General features: G+C 34.3%; 1 protein-coding gene across 3 annotated transcripts in view; it reads left to right on the top strand.

The window, feature by feature from the left end:
• The window catches only part of LOC119069725 (synaptogenesis protein syg-2), a 211,548-nt gene that overhangs the window by 95,232 nt on the left and 99,610 nt on the right, over positions 1 to 16,706 (top strand). For all 3 annotated transcript variants that reach the window (XR_005086388.1, XM_037173849.1, XM_037173850.1), the window contains one exon: positions 12,749 to 12,881. Coding sequence is in view for 2 of the 3 variants with exons in the window: in XM_037173849.1 (XP_037029744.1) it covers positions 12,749 to 12,881 (133 nt within the window). In the remaining variant the exon portion in view is untranslated. The remainder of the gene's footprint in view (positions 1 to 12,748; positions 12,882 to 16,706) is intronic.

The raw sequence follows: 16,706 nt of genomic DNA, 5'->3' as shown, positions 1-16,706 counted from the left end.
AAAAACCGCTTTTTGCCCGAGAGTAATAAAACTGTAGACTCGAAATTATTTTTGTTATTTTATTTCCATCAAAAAGATTTCGAACTCAGTTTACCGAAATTGATATTAATGGAACATAAATGACGATGGAAAAGAGGTGCTGTTCGAAATACAACACTGATACCGTAAACACTTGAGATTCGAGAGAATATACTGTAATTTATGATGGGCTCGAGCTGGAAATTATATCATAGAAATAATGGGTATTTGAAAATAATCAAATGCAGTCGAATACATTTACAATAAATTGGTATTAACTATGTTTATGGGTGCCATTCAGTACTTGACCGGAAGTAAAATGTAATATTCAATTTAATTGAATTGTTTAAGTACATGCTCATGCATATTCTCCCATTTACATCGTTGAATAACTTGCAAAAGCATACAGGAATTCTATTCAAATTTCCTTTTAATGAATGGGATACACACACAGACACACTCTCTCTGTGTGCTGAATTATCGGTAATGACGTTTTGAAAGGATATTTTCTGGAAATTGTTCTACCGAAATTAGTTTCCTTGGCTGTACGTATTAATGGAATTATGTTTTCCACATAGAGATATGCTTCTCAATATAACCAACAACTCATGCAATATTTTGTGTCTTTGTGATGTTACAAGATATTCGTGTGTGTATCTATAGACTGGACGTCTTCGTGTATATTTTCGAAGTTATGCCAAAGATTCGCATACTTATCTAAGTTAGGATTTCGAAAAACTTTTTCACCCCTCATCACACACTGAATATATTTCCGGTCACGAACTATTTCCTTATGAATTCGTAATCCGTAGCTTGTAACGATTTGCCAGTTTATAAGTTTACCTGGGATGCCATTACGAATTCATTTGTTTATGAGATTTAAAAGAGAAATGCTAAGGGACGACCTGAGTGTGGGTGAAGAAACCAAAAATTATTTTTTGAAACTAAGTGAAAGAAAACAACAATCAGTTAAACGAAAAAGGTAGAATTGGGGACAGACAGTAACGGACAGTCGTAAACAATAAAAAATTAAAAAATTTCCACGTGTATGCGATAATCATGATATCACAACAGTACCAGTACCGTGACGCAAGCTCGGAAGCACAATTCAATTTGTTTTCGGGAGCAATCAGTTTTTATACACACCGTTCGTTTCTGTAGCTGTAGTGGTTGCTTGTTATTTTTGTCTGGTTCAACTTATTTTCCGTTTTTCACAGAAGTTGAGATTTCTTTTAAAAGTGTGCCACAACGTGAGTATTTCTAAAAGTCCGAAGAATATTCGTAGCTTCGATCACATGGGACGGTGTAAAGAATGCAACCTCATTACCGCCCTAGTTTTCAACACGAGTTGCAAACTTTCAATGGCCATAGCACTACATTCGAACTTTGAAGAAGAAAAATATTTCCATCTCAAAATCAGGGTTGGACTGGGAATCAGAAGGTGCATGGGTCGTTAAAAGACAAGATTAATAGTGGAAACAGCTAGTATAGGAAATTTAACTAAAAAGTTGCCCGATTTCACCATATAGTCCGGCCCTGATCGACATATTATCAAAGCGGAAACTTCACTTCACTTTTAGCCTTTCACATGAAAAATGGATTGTGGGAATTGTTCTAGTTAGTCGGTCTTTTTAGCTTCAAAATTTGGAAAGCAAAATCATATGTAAACATCGTTATATTGTCGATAACGTCGAACAGTCCGATTGCCAACAGCGTCAACTAATAACAATTTTAACCTGTCACATACTGCTATTCATTTGTTATCGATAACGACGGTTAAAAATAAAGACAAGCTCTGGATAATACGGTTATTTATATGGTAAAATGAATGTTAAAAAAAATTGAAGTACAAGATTTGAAATCAACTGATTAAAACTACTTTGATCGATGGAAGTAATAGACCCGATGATAATACTGGTCATGTGTTTGCCTTCTAGAAATCTCGCTCTATAGACAACAAATCGAGAAGAAGTGACTCTTTATAATTCGAACATAAATTGAACGAGCTCGCCGAACCTTTTCCTTAACGAATGTTAGGCCAATTTTCCATTTATTTTTTTATTCATTTCACACTGTAATTGATAAATTGTTAATTGTTACTTAAATAGGAACTATAAAAACTTATGTGTCAACCTATTAAAGATATGCAATTATACAAAGGTTTTTACCTAAAACACTAGTGCGACAAACATGTCAGCAAAAGATCCGGATGCATACAGTTCGGTACATCGGAATAGTTCTGTCAGTGTATTGCCTGGAATTGTATAGCATATATGACGAGTCTATAAGCAAACGTTGAAATTGATGTACTAATATTGCAGTCTATACATGGTCGCCATCGAATAGAATAAACTCATTTTACGTACAAGAAACTGTAGACAATTCGGAAAAACAAAAAAGCTTATAAATTACGTCAACGATAATGTTGACACATTTATTTCTGGATCCTAAACCATTCAAACGAAAAAGTCCACGAAACAACAGCATCCAACGACTATACTGGAGTTGATTGTATACCATTCTCGAACGTAGCAGTCTCAAGATAAAAACAAATAAAAAATGTTTTCATATTTTCATATTCTATACGAAATTTGAAAATGTTACGAAAAAAATAACAAATTCCGAGAATAAAAACCCCCCGATATAATACACAAAAAACTAGTTTCTGAATTCCAATATAAAATCTGTTGTTTATAGATTATTCATCGCTATAAAATAAACAAAAAAGAAAAGAAAAAAAAGAATTGGAAAGGATCAAGGGAATTTGTGAGGTATTGGACGTGCATGTTTCCCATATCTTTTACTCGCATCAATAGACACACCATCCACATATTGATTGGGATTATTTTGATTGGAAAAAAAAATGAGAAAATTGTTATAAAATAAATATGAAATATTGGATGGGCCCAGAAGCTACTGGCTGCGGTTAATGAAATCTGATGATCTTGTTTGACACACTGTATCAGATTGGTGCGTTTATTTTTTCGTTTATTTTATTTTTTATTTTATTTTTGGTCGGAACAACCGTATCAATTTGAAGTTCCATTTATATTTCGGTTTCACAGAAAAACAAAATGTTTTTATCTGCTCATCGATTGAGATATTTGACAAGGAAGAATGTGTCATTTGAGGGTTTTACCAGGAAAATGTTGTCACATCGAAAAAGCTTTTGTGCATGGAAATGATATGCAGGTAAACTAGATACCACACAATAGCGTGTTTTAATGGATATATGCTCGCTGTGTGAAGATTATACTCAGAAGTGCATTTGATTGGTCACACAAATACGAGGAAAACTTTTAGCATACAGATTTTCTGAAGCATTTCGATTGAACTTGTTTTTTAATATGCTGGTAGTTGTTAAGGGATTTCATTTCATGCAAAATTTTCGTCATAAAAACTTGAATTCCAAGAAATTTAGAAAACATCAAATCAGGGTTGTATATCTGAAAGTTTCTTCTTAAAAAATTGTCTAAAAGATTATAGTTAATTTTAAGCGTTATTTCAATTATTGAGGTCATCCATTCCGGGTATGCAGTGCCAAGTAAAAATCTCAGGAAAAATCTATTCTCTGTATTGTCTTGCTTGGTATCTACTGAAATTACTGAAAGTTAACTGAAATTTTATAGAAACTTACCTTAAACTTATAACAATTTACCGAAATTTTACAGCAATTTACGGAAAATTTATCGAAAATTTTCAGTAACCAAAATTTAATGAACCTCACCCAAAATTTACCGAACGTTTACTGAAATTTACCGAACTTTTACTGAAATTTACCGAACTTTTACTGAAATTTACCGAACATTTATTGAAATTTACCGAACGTTTACTGAAATTTACCGAACGTTTACTGAAATTTACCGAACGTTTACTGAAATTTACCGAACGTTTACTGAAATTTACCGAACTTTTACTGAAATTTACCGAACGTTCACTGAAATTTACCGAACTTTTACTGAAATTTACCGAACGTTTACTGAAATTTACTGAACGTTTACTGAAATTTACCGAACTATTACTGAAATTTACCGAACGTTTACTGAAATTTACAGACCGTTTACTGAAATTTACCGAACTTTTACTGAAATTTACCGAACGTTTACTGAAATTTGCCGAACGTTTACTGAAATTTGCCGAACTTTTACTGAAATTTACCGAACGTTTACTCAAATTTACCGTAAGTTTACTGAAATGTACCAAAAGCTTACTGACATTTACCGAAAGTTTACTGACATTTACCGAAATTTTACTGAAATTTAACGTAAGTTTACTGAAATTTACCGTAAGTTTACTGAATTGTACCGAAAATTGACTAGAATTCTTTAATATTTCAAAATTTACCGCATTTACTTAATTAAGTAGGTCCGCGTCTGCTCTTCAGTATGCAAACGGACACACTCTACTTAACTTTTCACAACAGACAAGTGATAATCATTAAATCTGTTACTTCTACTCTCCGTTTCCAGCAGAAAATGTGTGCATCCTTGAGCTTTTTACAACATTAAGGTGAACGTCTATACGGCGACCTAGTATTAGTATAAAATCACCACTTTTCGCGTGTCCGCTCTTCAAATCCAACCATAGTATGAGAAATAGTTATTTACATAACGAGGGAAAGTGATTTTTGGGTAAATGAAAAAACTTTTCATGCTGAGGTTGGTGAAAAATGATTTATATTTTTAAGTGGGTGAAAGTAGCATAAGTGAGTAAGGCATTTAAAATCAAGTAAACTAATTTCTTGAATACTAGTGTTCGTTCCTACAAAGCTAAACGATCACTTCCTATACTGTCACACTCTTAATAAGTTAATATTTATCACCGAAAATATTTCCATTTCATTTTAGATATTGCCTAATAGTCAATTCTCCTAATTAGCATAATAGAACGAGAAATCATTAATTACATCTAACCACAAAATCCAATGACAACCATAATTGTTATAAAAATTAATGATTGCCGATAGAATAGAGAAGATACCGTCATAAAATCATATTATAACGTATATATACTATACACATAGAGCGGTTCAACGCGTATCATTACCCCCAATATAATGCTTCAATGAAATGTTATATTTATAAATATTATGGGTATACCTAACCCACGTATATTCCAGTCTAATCTATGGACCAATTATATAACGCGGACTGTTAAATAAATTTTAGACAATCTATAGGTTATGGTATTTACTGGAAAATATATAAATTATATTATTATGGCACTTTTCGAGAGTATTTTCTTGTTTATTACATAAAGTAGACGTTTGTAACGATTTTTTTTTTTTTTATTTTATTTATGGAAATGAAGTTGTTCAGAATTTTTAATGCTCTTGATGGTTAAAGATGGTTTAAGGGAATATTTTTTTTTTCGTTTTCCTTACTTATTAATTCATAGCTCATAAGTCATAGCCATAATTCACATACAAGTCATAAAGCTGTTGCTCATTTGGATGATTATTATGATGAAATGATGATGCGTTACGATTCTTAATTCCTTTTTTTCCTTCTTCTTCGTGTTTTTTTTTCTTTCCTGGTTGATGGAGGGTGTGTTGTATTGTTGTTATATTACGGTGTACGGTTACGGTTTTTCTCCGTTTTATTTACATGAAGTAATGTTTATGAAAATATGAAAAAGTACCTTTTAGCATGGAATTTGATAGAGCAAAACTGATTAAATTAGAGGTCATGCTACCACCGCACAGCACCAGTCTGTGTCAGAATGAATTTGCAGAAAAAAAAATTATGCTTCGGCGTTTGGAGAGTTTTTTTTTTGGTTTGAGTTATATGATGTTGCTCACTGTGTTAATATTTTATTATAATCCCTAAAATAAAGTTCGGCGTCATGGAATGAGGGAGTTTATTATATATTTTTTTTTTCTCGTTGTTGTTGTTGAAAAGAATAAGAAAAATCTCTCAATAGCATAGCGTAGACAGAAAAGGTCAAAGTCAAGGTTTCGTAGCGTTCTTTGTTGTACCATCAAGCTTTTGATAATGGGTTGTTACAAAATACAAATTGTTTTACAGATTTTCCATGACTAGGATCTTTTCTTCTTTTTCGCTCTGCTCAGATTATATTCTTTGTTTTTGACTTAATCGTTTAAACGTTTTGTCTTGTTTGCACAGTAATTAGAACTCTACAGCTATGGGTGAGTTCATTCTGTCACAATAACAAAGTTAGGCGCACCCGTATAAATCGGTCGTTCAAGGTTTCCAAATGGAGCACAAGTGTGTCTGCCACATCAAGATGAAATACATTCATTTTTAATTGAGAAATACAGTCTGAATAAATTCTGAATACAATCGGTGGCGAGGGAGAGAGACGAAGAAAATAAAATTGTAACATTGCGCTGAACACATGAAATGCTGAAGCGTTTAAATCGACAGTAGACCGAGAAATTCGATGAGGATTTAGCGACATAGACAAAGATTACAAACGAATTTTCACAGGCCGCCGTGAAAGTTCAAATGATGTGAAAATCCATGTAGACTTGTCGATGTGCTGGGTGCACGTGAAATAAAATTCCACACAAAAAAAAAATCATTTCGAAATGCACATTAATAACCTGCTAGGAGGAAATACAAGGTGTTTTGCTTCCATCCGACATATCCGATGAATTTCAAAGGAATCATGATACTGGGTGACAATTGGTTTTAATTCGGAAAAATTTCCGGTTCGCTTAACTAAAAATAATTTGAGAAGCAGTTAGTTTTTCCGCATGATGGTGCTGTGCCACAACCTTCCAAATCTGAACAATACGAAAAACTGTGAAAACTGTAGCATATACCATGGGGCGCTGTATATATAAATAGTTGCTTAAAAAATGACGAGAAAAGAGTTTGTTTTAATAAAGTTATAAAACAGCTTTGAGAAACGGCTTTCTGGAACGGGTTGAATGAATTTTAAGAGTCAATTTCATTAAAGTATAGTGCTTTATATATTGAGTCAGTTGAACACAGAGGGCTTTGCATATATTGTACATCCGACGAATTTACAATATGTCATTTCAACACTACTACCTCCCCGTCACCCCATCTACACCACAATGTGAAACAAAACGTCACTTCGCATTAAACAATGCAGCTTTACTTCAACGCTCCAGCATGTTGAAGTGAAATCTATTCAAATAAAATGCGATATTGTTATTCATTTAGACGGCTGCCTGTCCCTATCATACGCAAGGATACTGTGCAAAGTTTATAAACTGGATAAATACATTGACAAGTGAACAACAATTGCCAATGTAACCAAAACTAATGTTTGTTGGTTATTATTGCCGCAATAATACCAGCATTCACATCCTATTATCCCCGTTATTACATCATCGTTGACCGATTTTTTTTGCCGTATTTTTATTTCCCAAACAAGCCATTCAATGAAAATGAATTTTCTGCAATTGGCAATCACAATAACGATCTATTGCGATATGCATTTTGGTTGAGAAAAGTAGAATTTTCTCGCACGGACTGTCTTTACCGTATTTTTGTAACCATAAAGATTTTTGTTGCCTGCTCCATGCGAAAGTTGACCATTGCATAGCAGTTCGCTCTCTGCGAAAATGATCAATTAGACGAAGAATATGTGATAATCAACTTTCGCATGAGGCACGCCATTTTCTTTTAAATAAATCACTTTATTGTCATTTCTGTACGAATCGCGTGTGGAACACAGACAATAAAGCAATAAACCAGTATACAGTGCATGCTACTGCTTCATCTATTAATTGGGAAATTGTGATACTCACAGACTCACACGCGAGTTTTGAGCCACTTGTTCGTCTTCGGCTCGGGTGTACTATACTATTGTCGAGAAGACACCAGTTACTTGTTGCTCAAAAATAACACTTTCACTTTTACCACACCTCATGTACCTCATGTAATGAATTACTTTCGCAGCATCCAATGTAATCTACAATTCTCGGCTGGATAACAAAACTCCACTACGTCTAACTCTCCCAACACCCCATCAAATCGTAAGGAAAAAATGTAACTAATGCCGCGAAAATCAACATCTTTATACAGTGAACGACATCTCAAATGTCTCACTGTCATTTTTTTCAGAGAATGTCATTGTGAATTTGCAATGACACAATAAAATTCTCAGAAAAATTTGACAGTGAGACATTTGAGATGTCGTTCACTGTACTCAAATTACTACCATGTAACTACTGACCATCGACACCGGTATATTTTTGATATTTTTCTTCGAATAAATAAAAAATCTAACTTGAAACACAATGATATTCGATGGGGCATGTGAAGAATCCAATTTACCTCTTCATGCTTTAATAATTCTCTTTTACTACACCGCAACACTTATCTGGAAAAGGTAAAAAGTATAAAAAGTGATTTATGAGTCAATTGAACAGCTCAGTTCTAAAATTCTCGTACATCGAAGAAGGTGTGTTGTGCGGCATCCCCTTTACCATATACAACGAACAGGTAGATAAACGTTTACAACATAAGAATTGATTTAAGTAAGATTTCAACGTGAACGAGTGTTTATCCGCATTTTAATCGTATTATAAAGCCACGGCGTCGTTCGTACAAGACATCTGATTTGTTAGGAACGGAAGGCGCTCATTTAAAATGTGAATTTAAAGGGCGAATGATGTATGGAATCAATGTTAATTCACGCGTCGAATATTTTGGTTACATAAATATCTAATATCTATTTGGTTTCGATAGAATGCACCGCATCTAAAGGTACTATGAACCTGTTTTCCTTCACCATAATTACCTCATTTAAATAGATCAAATCAAGTAACTTACTAATAAAAAACCACTCTGTTCGCATTTCGTTTAAGAACCTTTAAGTTATGAGTCTCATAAATCGTATGAGTCCTTTGATAGCTTAGTGTGTCTACGTCTGCAAGAATAATTAAGGAAAAAAAATGATGCGAAAACAACACATGTTGTCGTTAACAATTAAGGCAAAGTAAAGTCGATATTTAAGACGTGCTGTGTGTTTGTTTTTTTATATATAATTTCATTACAGTTGAAGCGACAACAATGTTAAGTAGATTATAGTTGTTAAGGATGAAATATTATGTAGATATTGACTGTCCTTGTCCAATTGATAAAAGTTTCTGCAGAGAAAAAGATATTCAGACGGTTCAGAGTTCCTTTCAAACATAAATTCTATACGTTTATGACACAGTGTCATCATGTAATTGATTAGAAGTGACAACCGGACAGCTGGTGACGGTGCAATATTTTACAAAATAGATTATTGACTTAAAACATGTAGGAAACGAATCGAGCCCTCAAAGGTGAGGAGATATTTTTGTGGATATTTGGAAACCTCTTCTCCTCCTGAGGGATGAAATAAGTCGAAGAAGCATCATTTGCGAATAAATGAGGACCCGTACGATATGAGGGCTTTTGTAGGTCAACAGATCCATTCATCCTCTTCGTAACAATCTTCGGCAACTGTCTTTCCGAACAGAAGACGATTTTTACAACTACACTCGTGGAAAAACACTTACCGAAGCAAATTGATCACACGAATAACTTTGCGGGCATCACAAGGTTGTTTCCGAATTAATGAATTACGTAACAGCATCCAGTGATCTGGTTTATTGACTGTCCCATGCGAAAGTTGATTATCAGTGATAATTTATCACAATTCAAGTAAAATGAACCGAAAATTTTCTTCATATAATGGATCATTTTCGCAGGAGGCAAACTGCTATGTAATGGTCAACCTTCGCATGGGGCAATAAATTTGCGTCTGCGACTAAAGTCTGAATAAATCACCCGATTCAAAAGCTGACTTTGTCATTTTGTCGTCATCCGTAGATTAGAGCACCCCTTTCACACTGTTGATTATTCGAATGTAACAAATAATTCAGTAAACTAACTCACAACCGTCACTTGTTTCAAAATACAAAGATCCAAACAATTACGTAAGTTCGAAATCAGGTTTAACGCTCGTGTCAATGTAGTAATAACTCATTGCCCGGGCTGGAAGCGAGTAAAAGCAATTTACTTGAAATTCCCATTTCATTTCCCAGATTCTTCGTTGATAAACTACCAATTATTTAACGACGTCAAAGACTTACTCAAGTACTGAACCAGTTGAAAATATCTTGCTGGTGAAACGGGAACCGCTAAATACTGATTTTCTGTATCCGTGTTCTTTCCATTATAATTTTAGTGAAAAATAGTCCGAAGTCGAAAAAAGAAAGAAATTACAACAACAACTTCAGGACACTATACCCGAAATGTAGTATCACATTCTCCACATCCACCTCCTCGGTTCGCATTATGCAATCCCATTTTTTTTTTTTTCGTGGAATCAGTGTTTGGAATTTTGTATTATACACAAATTTCAGTCCCACCGCTGGGTTACTAATGCGGAATATTTTATTCAGTTTGTTTTAATGCCTATCGGAATAAGCTTGCTTTTCTTTCGTGTAAATAAAAATTATAACAAGGTAACAACCGCCAACGTAAACTGTTTAAGCACAGGAACCAGGAAAAAAAAGTAGTAGCAGTAGTAATACCTATATATCCCATTTACCCTCCGTTAGTGTCGCACACAAGGAAAACACATACATAATTCCGAAAACAATTTATCGCTCACACCAAAACGGAAAGCACTACCAACGACGACTACCTTTCTACGGTGAATTCTGAATAATTTATAGCAGCAAAAAGATGGTCACTGGTTGAACGTGTTGTATATAATACAATTATCTCATCGTTTACAGTAAATGGATACGGCATAAGAAAACTAGACACATTGGGAAATGAAAATTCGTTTTTTTTCTTGTTCCTTCTTCCACTTCTTCTTCATCCTCCTCATCTGTTTGTATAATTTCAGATCTGGAGATATAACACTAAGTTCAATATTATGGGTTAAGGTTCATACACTTTAATAATGGTTAATTACTGAAATGGTTTTATGATTCATTAATTACAACCTAAATTAGAATTTAATTATGAATAGATGGATTTTGGTTATCGTTTTGTATAATTTATGATTTAGACTAGTAGAATAGAAGAGAACGGGAAAAAAAATTTATTCCGCTCAGTCCAAATACCTTCATCGAGTTATCGAGTACCAGTACTCCACCAAAACATGCTATGAAAGTAAATTAACCATAAATTTATTAACTAATTTTCAATTTTGAACGATAACACCAAATATAGAATCTATACAGCGAAATAGTCGCTATAGCACGCTGCTATAAGCTCTGAGGAGCTGGTTGCCGTGATGAAAACGTGTTCAAAAGTAAATTCAATTGACGCTATAGGTACCGCTCATAATTTGATTTTTGAGTGAATGGGTGGATGGAAAAATAAACCGAGCAATAAGTTTCAACGCTCTCTCTTTCTGATATATCGCGAATGGGATTAATTCAACGCTGCGTTATTTAGTCCCATCTCAATTTCAACTATGAGTGAACACCGTGCTGAAAACATAAAATATGACAGGGTCTGAAAACACAGTTTTAAATTTGTCCCGTTCACGATACTCTCATATTCCATTGAACAATATATTTCAATTCATTTGTTCATCCACTAATTCACACAAAAGTTAAATTTTGACGTGCGTGAATCTTGAAACTTAAAACATTTGACATTCAACCGTTTCAGATGCTCTTAAATGGCTGTTTTTGATGTGAGATTCAGTACGACCGGTCAGCTTTATTCGTAACTCATCTTGACCATATCGCAAAATTTCACAGAGTTGTCCAAAAACCTGATTATTCGATAAATAAATTATTGATTGGCATAATAAAGCTCTATTGGTCTGTAGAGGCGGCAGGGCATATTTTTGGATTTTTTTTTAATTGCAAAAACTGCGAACGTCCAAAAACCGAATTTTTCCATCATTTCGAACTGTTTTGCCAACTCCTGAACTTAGCCTTGCGTTTTAGCTGACTCTCTTGTTTGATTCTTGGCACTATTAGCTTTCAAATGAAGTCGAGCATGATTAATTAATAAGATGAGAGCGTCAATAATCAAACAAAACCATTGAGAGCCGGCAAAACAGTTCGAAATGATGGAAAAATTCGGTTTTTGGACGTTCGGAGTTTTTGGAAATTTTTGGCAATTTTTTGGAAATTTTCGAAAAAATTTCCAAAAATTGCCCTCTCTGAGGCGGTACCCTTTTTTAGTACTACATTCTTTGCGCTCTGTTTAAAAACCTTCACTTTGGTAAATATCTGTAAAATGGTCATAGCAGCAAAGTTGTTAAAAAAATAAAGCGCTGAACATTAGTATGTGAGAAAATGTACTAGAAACGTATACAAATCTATTACATTTAAGTTTTAGTTTCCAAACTGCATAGCTACATGAAAGGTTGAGTGGATCTCTGCACAGTGAACGAAATTTTCTTCACTGATGTGATTTTTTTAGACGTATCAAAGTACAAGTAAATTTTATTCGTCTGCCTAACCCTAAATATATAATAAGGCCTTCTGGTTCTAAAGTTTCCTTCTATCCTACCTAATCTTGAAAATCAAGTACACTGCAAGCCGTAAGTTATTCCACTCTGGCAATTTTAATATACTCTTTCAAGAACCGATTTCTCTAGTGGCATACCCCTCGTAAACCAAAAATTCCATGTTTGTGCTAAATATTCTAAATTTTCCATAAAATGTTATGCTTATGTAATAATGCTTGCCCCCAACATCCATTTTCCATGTAGTTAAAATGTACATATAAGTGTATGTAAGCGTAATATTCATTGAAATATATATTTTTTTTATTTGTTTCAGTTCCCGTACGATTAATATGGGCAGCCCAATCGAAAGATGTCGAGTTGCCCTGTGACGTAACCTCACCGATTCCAAACGATTCAGCCAAATTGGTGTTGTGGTTTAAGGATTCAACTGGAATACCACTGTACAGGTAATTTCATTTTATTCGTTGTAACGTCCATTTAAACAACCGCACAGTACACACAGACACAACATTATACACCTCATACCCCTGAAAATTTTCAAAAATTTATATTACATTAAAGCATCATGCACAAAATACCAGCATATAATTTTTGGGTGGACTGGACATTGGGACACGGACAACGGTGCTGGAACATCTGCTTCATATAATTTTTTTTTATATATAAATATAAATCATGAAAATCTCCTGTGTAACAGCATAAGAGAAGTAATAGAAAGTTTTCGCTCATTATAGCCCGAAAAAAAAATTAAAGTCTCAAAAGTTCGAAATGAGTAACCTCAAGGTTGTCGCTGCTGTTCATTTTTTAATTCGGAGACGGTTCCATAACGTTTCATCAAGCGATATATGTTTTGAGGGCTGTTTTACATTATACATTATGAACGAAACGAATGAGATTAGTTGTCGGCACGTTTCCTTTTAATAGCAAAGTGTAATAACTTATGAAGTAAAAGATTTTCGATGAACCTCCGGCCGATTTTTGAAACAATAGACCTGATTTGTGTAGGAATCAATTTCCATTTGTAAAACATTTGTAAAAACAAATCAGAGATTAACAGAGTCGAACAAAGTTCGTTAATTTTGCAGTTAGGAAACTTTAACAAAATAACTACATCGAATGCAATGTAGGATGTACCCATACATAATACACGAGTCTATATTAGTTTGAAGTGCATATTTGTGGAATGAAAGCTCGTTCAAAGTTTGCTACTCATAAAAAGTTCTCGATGACCGAACACTTTGGTATACTCAATTTAACGAACATTTTGCATTGCGACTCTAGCCAACGAATTTATATTACTTTCCCACACATTCTGTTCGCGAATCATGTTTTGGCATTAAGTTACTAGATGTAACTTAATGTGCGCTTTAAGCATGCCAAATTTGGTAAATTCAATGTCTAACAATGTCTAATGCTTACATATGCTATTGTCAGGTCTGTAAAATGACCAGGAAACCAGGTTCAACTCCTCACAGGACAAAAAATTATCAAAATTCTAAACTGAACAAAAAATCTTCGTAAGCTCCCTAATAACACAGAAACCAGATGGAAACGAGAAAGCCATGCATATGAAGCCGTGGTCGGGTCAAGCCAAATAAACAATTCATAGTCTCTTTTTTGTCTAAATAAATTATGCTTTCATGAACATCCAAATAAACACGATGTTCCATAACCTGACTAAAATTCATTTTCATCGCATATTTTATTTACGAAAATATTATTCTATGTACGAATGCTGGGTTGTTATAAAAGGTAGAGAGCAATGTTTCGCATCGCGAAAAATTCATTTCAAATTGGGAAATGCAGTCGACATTGTAGCATATCAATATGTATAGAATGTCGTAGTTTATGTTGTTGGATTAATGCAGAGATTATGCATTATTGTACTCTTACATTTGTTGAATCTAAATAAAAAATTTCGTGACGACCTTATCACATTTTTATTATCCAGTTATCAGTTATTCAGTGAAACCCGGTAGTAAAAGAAATGTGACGCAAGTCCTGTGCATGATTCTAAAACAACTGATATTATTTTAGGTGACGCATTCGGCGTCTGAACGCAAACACTTATCAAGAAAATATTTATTATAATGAAAATTTGGAAAAAAAAATGCGTCGCAAAGTTTCAAATAAATTCACTGCGTTTTTCTAATCTCTGATTTTATTACTGCTCCTGGAAATCTGGATAACCAACAGGTTATGGGCCCAGAGAACACAGGCGGAGTAGTAAAGAAGTTTTATGGATGGAATTAAAATACCAAATATGGAAATTTTGATTGTCGTAATGAAGCTGGTACGGAATTTGGTGGACGGTCGCAAAATTAAAGACAAAATTGGCTGCGTGCAATAGAATTTGAACACGAACGGCAACGACATTGGCATCCAAACGGAAAGGACATTGGCATTCAAACGGAAACGACATTGGCATTCGAAATGGCAACGCTTCGAATATGGAATGAAGAATCAGGTATAACGTAATCGAAATAGGAGCATAGGAAATACTGGAAGCGGAAACTTGTTTATTGTGGAATGCTGAATTGACTATGGAATTGAAGTAGTCATGGCTGATAGAATTGATCATGGATTGAAAGAGTCGTCATGATATGTGGACTGACGATGGAACATTAAACTTACAATCTGGAAAATGATCATGGCTGAATTGATCGTGGAAACCGAAGCGATCATGGCAGAAACAAGTGAATGCGGAATGGTGGGTTGAAATGACAGTATACCGGTATCAGTGGTGTTGGGAGCGGCTTACACCGTAGTCCAGCCGATATTCGTGGAGTTGAGAGTCTAAGAAGAGGACAAAAGAGAAGGGAGTTTCGAGGAGAACTGGATTTGCTGTTAAGGGGGTGTGAATCAATTGAATTAAGGGGGTGTGTTAGATTCAGTGAAATCTAGTTCGACGACAAAAATAATGACAAGCTCTGGGTAATATGGTCCTTTATATGGTAAAATGCATGTTAATAAAACTGAAGTACAAGATTTGAAATCAATCGCTTAAAAATACTTTAATCGATGGAAGTAATAGACCCGATAGTAATAGTGTTCATATGCTTGCAGTCTGTAACAGGTTAAATGTTTATAATATTCTAGAATTGGAAAATTATCGGAGTGATGGAATTATAGGAGCAAACCTACTAACACCTCAATAATCCCGAAAGTCCAGACGGGAACAAGAAAAAAAATGATAAAACTCTGAAAATTGTAGAATTTTACAAGTGAGAGCAGCCTTCTTCGTCATTTGACCTCAGGAAGTTCCTACAAGAAGTCCTTTAAATCCTATCATTTTTTTGTCACCTCTCACCATATTCTTAGCTGTATCTCCTCACGAAGATAAGCTAGAAACTGATACACGCGTGAATTATGACAAATTGTGAGTTCGTACAGTGTGCGAATAGCTTTTTTTTGTAAATCGAATACGTTTTCCACACTTACACCGTGGCGTGTTCATTCATAAATGTTATTTATTGTTGGTTGAGCGGACATAATTATTTCAATTTCTCGAACAACTCCAATTTCCATCAAATTGCTGCCCAAATTGATCAAAATAATGTTGAAATGTTTTCAAATATTATTTTGTAAAAGCAATGAAACAAAGAATTTGCATTTCTCTGCGAGCGCAAATATTTAAACAATATACAATTCAATTCATTGGGGAACATTGTTGACGCATTGCAAACGTTTGGTATGAGCGCAGTTTCCAGTTTTGAAAATGAATAACTGGATTTAAGCTCGAAACGCAGGTAATTTTTTTACTCTGTGAGTAATGGATTTGTTACTGTTCGTTTCAACAGTGCATGTAAACAAAGATGTTAATGCATCACCATGGGAACGACGACACAAGTAACATTTTGAAAATCACTCGGTTTCGTCCCAGACAGTGCAACAAATCACTTTCGCCATTTGATGAACATGATTATTTTCCCATGGCTAGAAAATTCTTCGATTCTGTCTGAACATTAGTTGAATCGGACTCTTGCATTTTCGAACCGCAAGCATACACTCTCACTCTCGTCTCGGTTTGGTAATAATTATGCCTCCAGCTATTCGTTTTAGTCCCTTACTGAATTGCTTGTGTATTAAGACACTTCAAAGATCAAAGAAGATTGATTCTGGTTACAAATTTATTGTTATTTGTACTACCCAGGTAATTCGGAGACTAAACTGTCACACTAGGGCGATTTCAACATCTTTGTTTTTTTTGTGGGAATTCGGCTCTAAACTGAAACGTTTGAAACACATCGCTTTGTTGTACGACCACATGA

Source organism: Bradysia coprophila, assembly GCF_014529535.1.
Source record: "Bradysia coprophila strain Holo2 chromosome X unlocalized genomic scaffold, BU_Bcop_v1 contig_39, whole genome shotgun sequence".
Taxonomy (NCBI): Eukaryota; Metazoa; Arthropoda; class Insecta; order Diptera; family Sciaridae; genus Bradysia; species Bradysia coprophila.
Note: the sequence above shows the minus strand (reverse complement) of the source record. Positions and strands in the feature narration are given on the sequence as shown.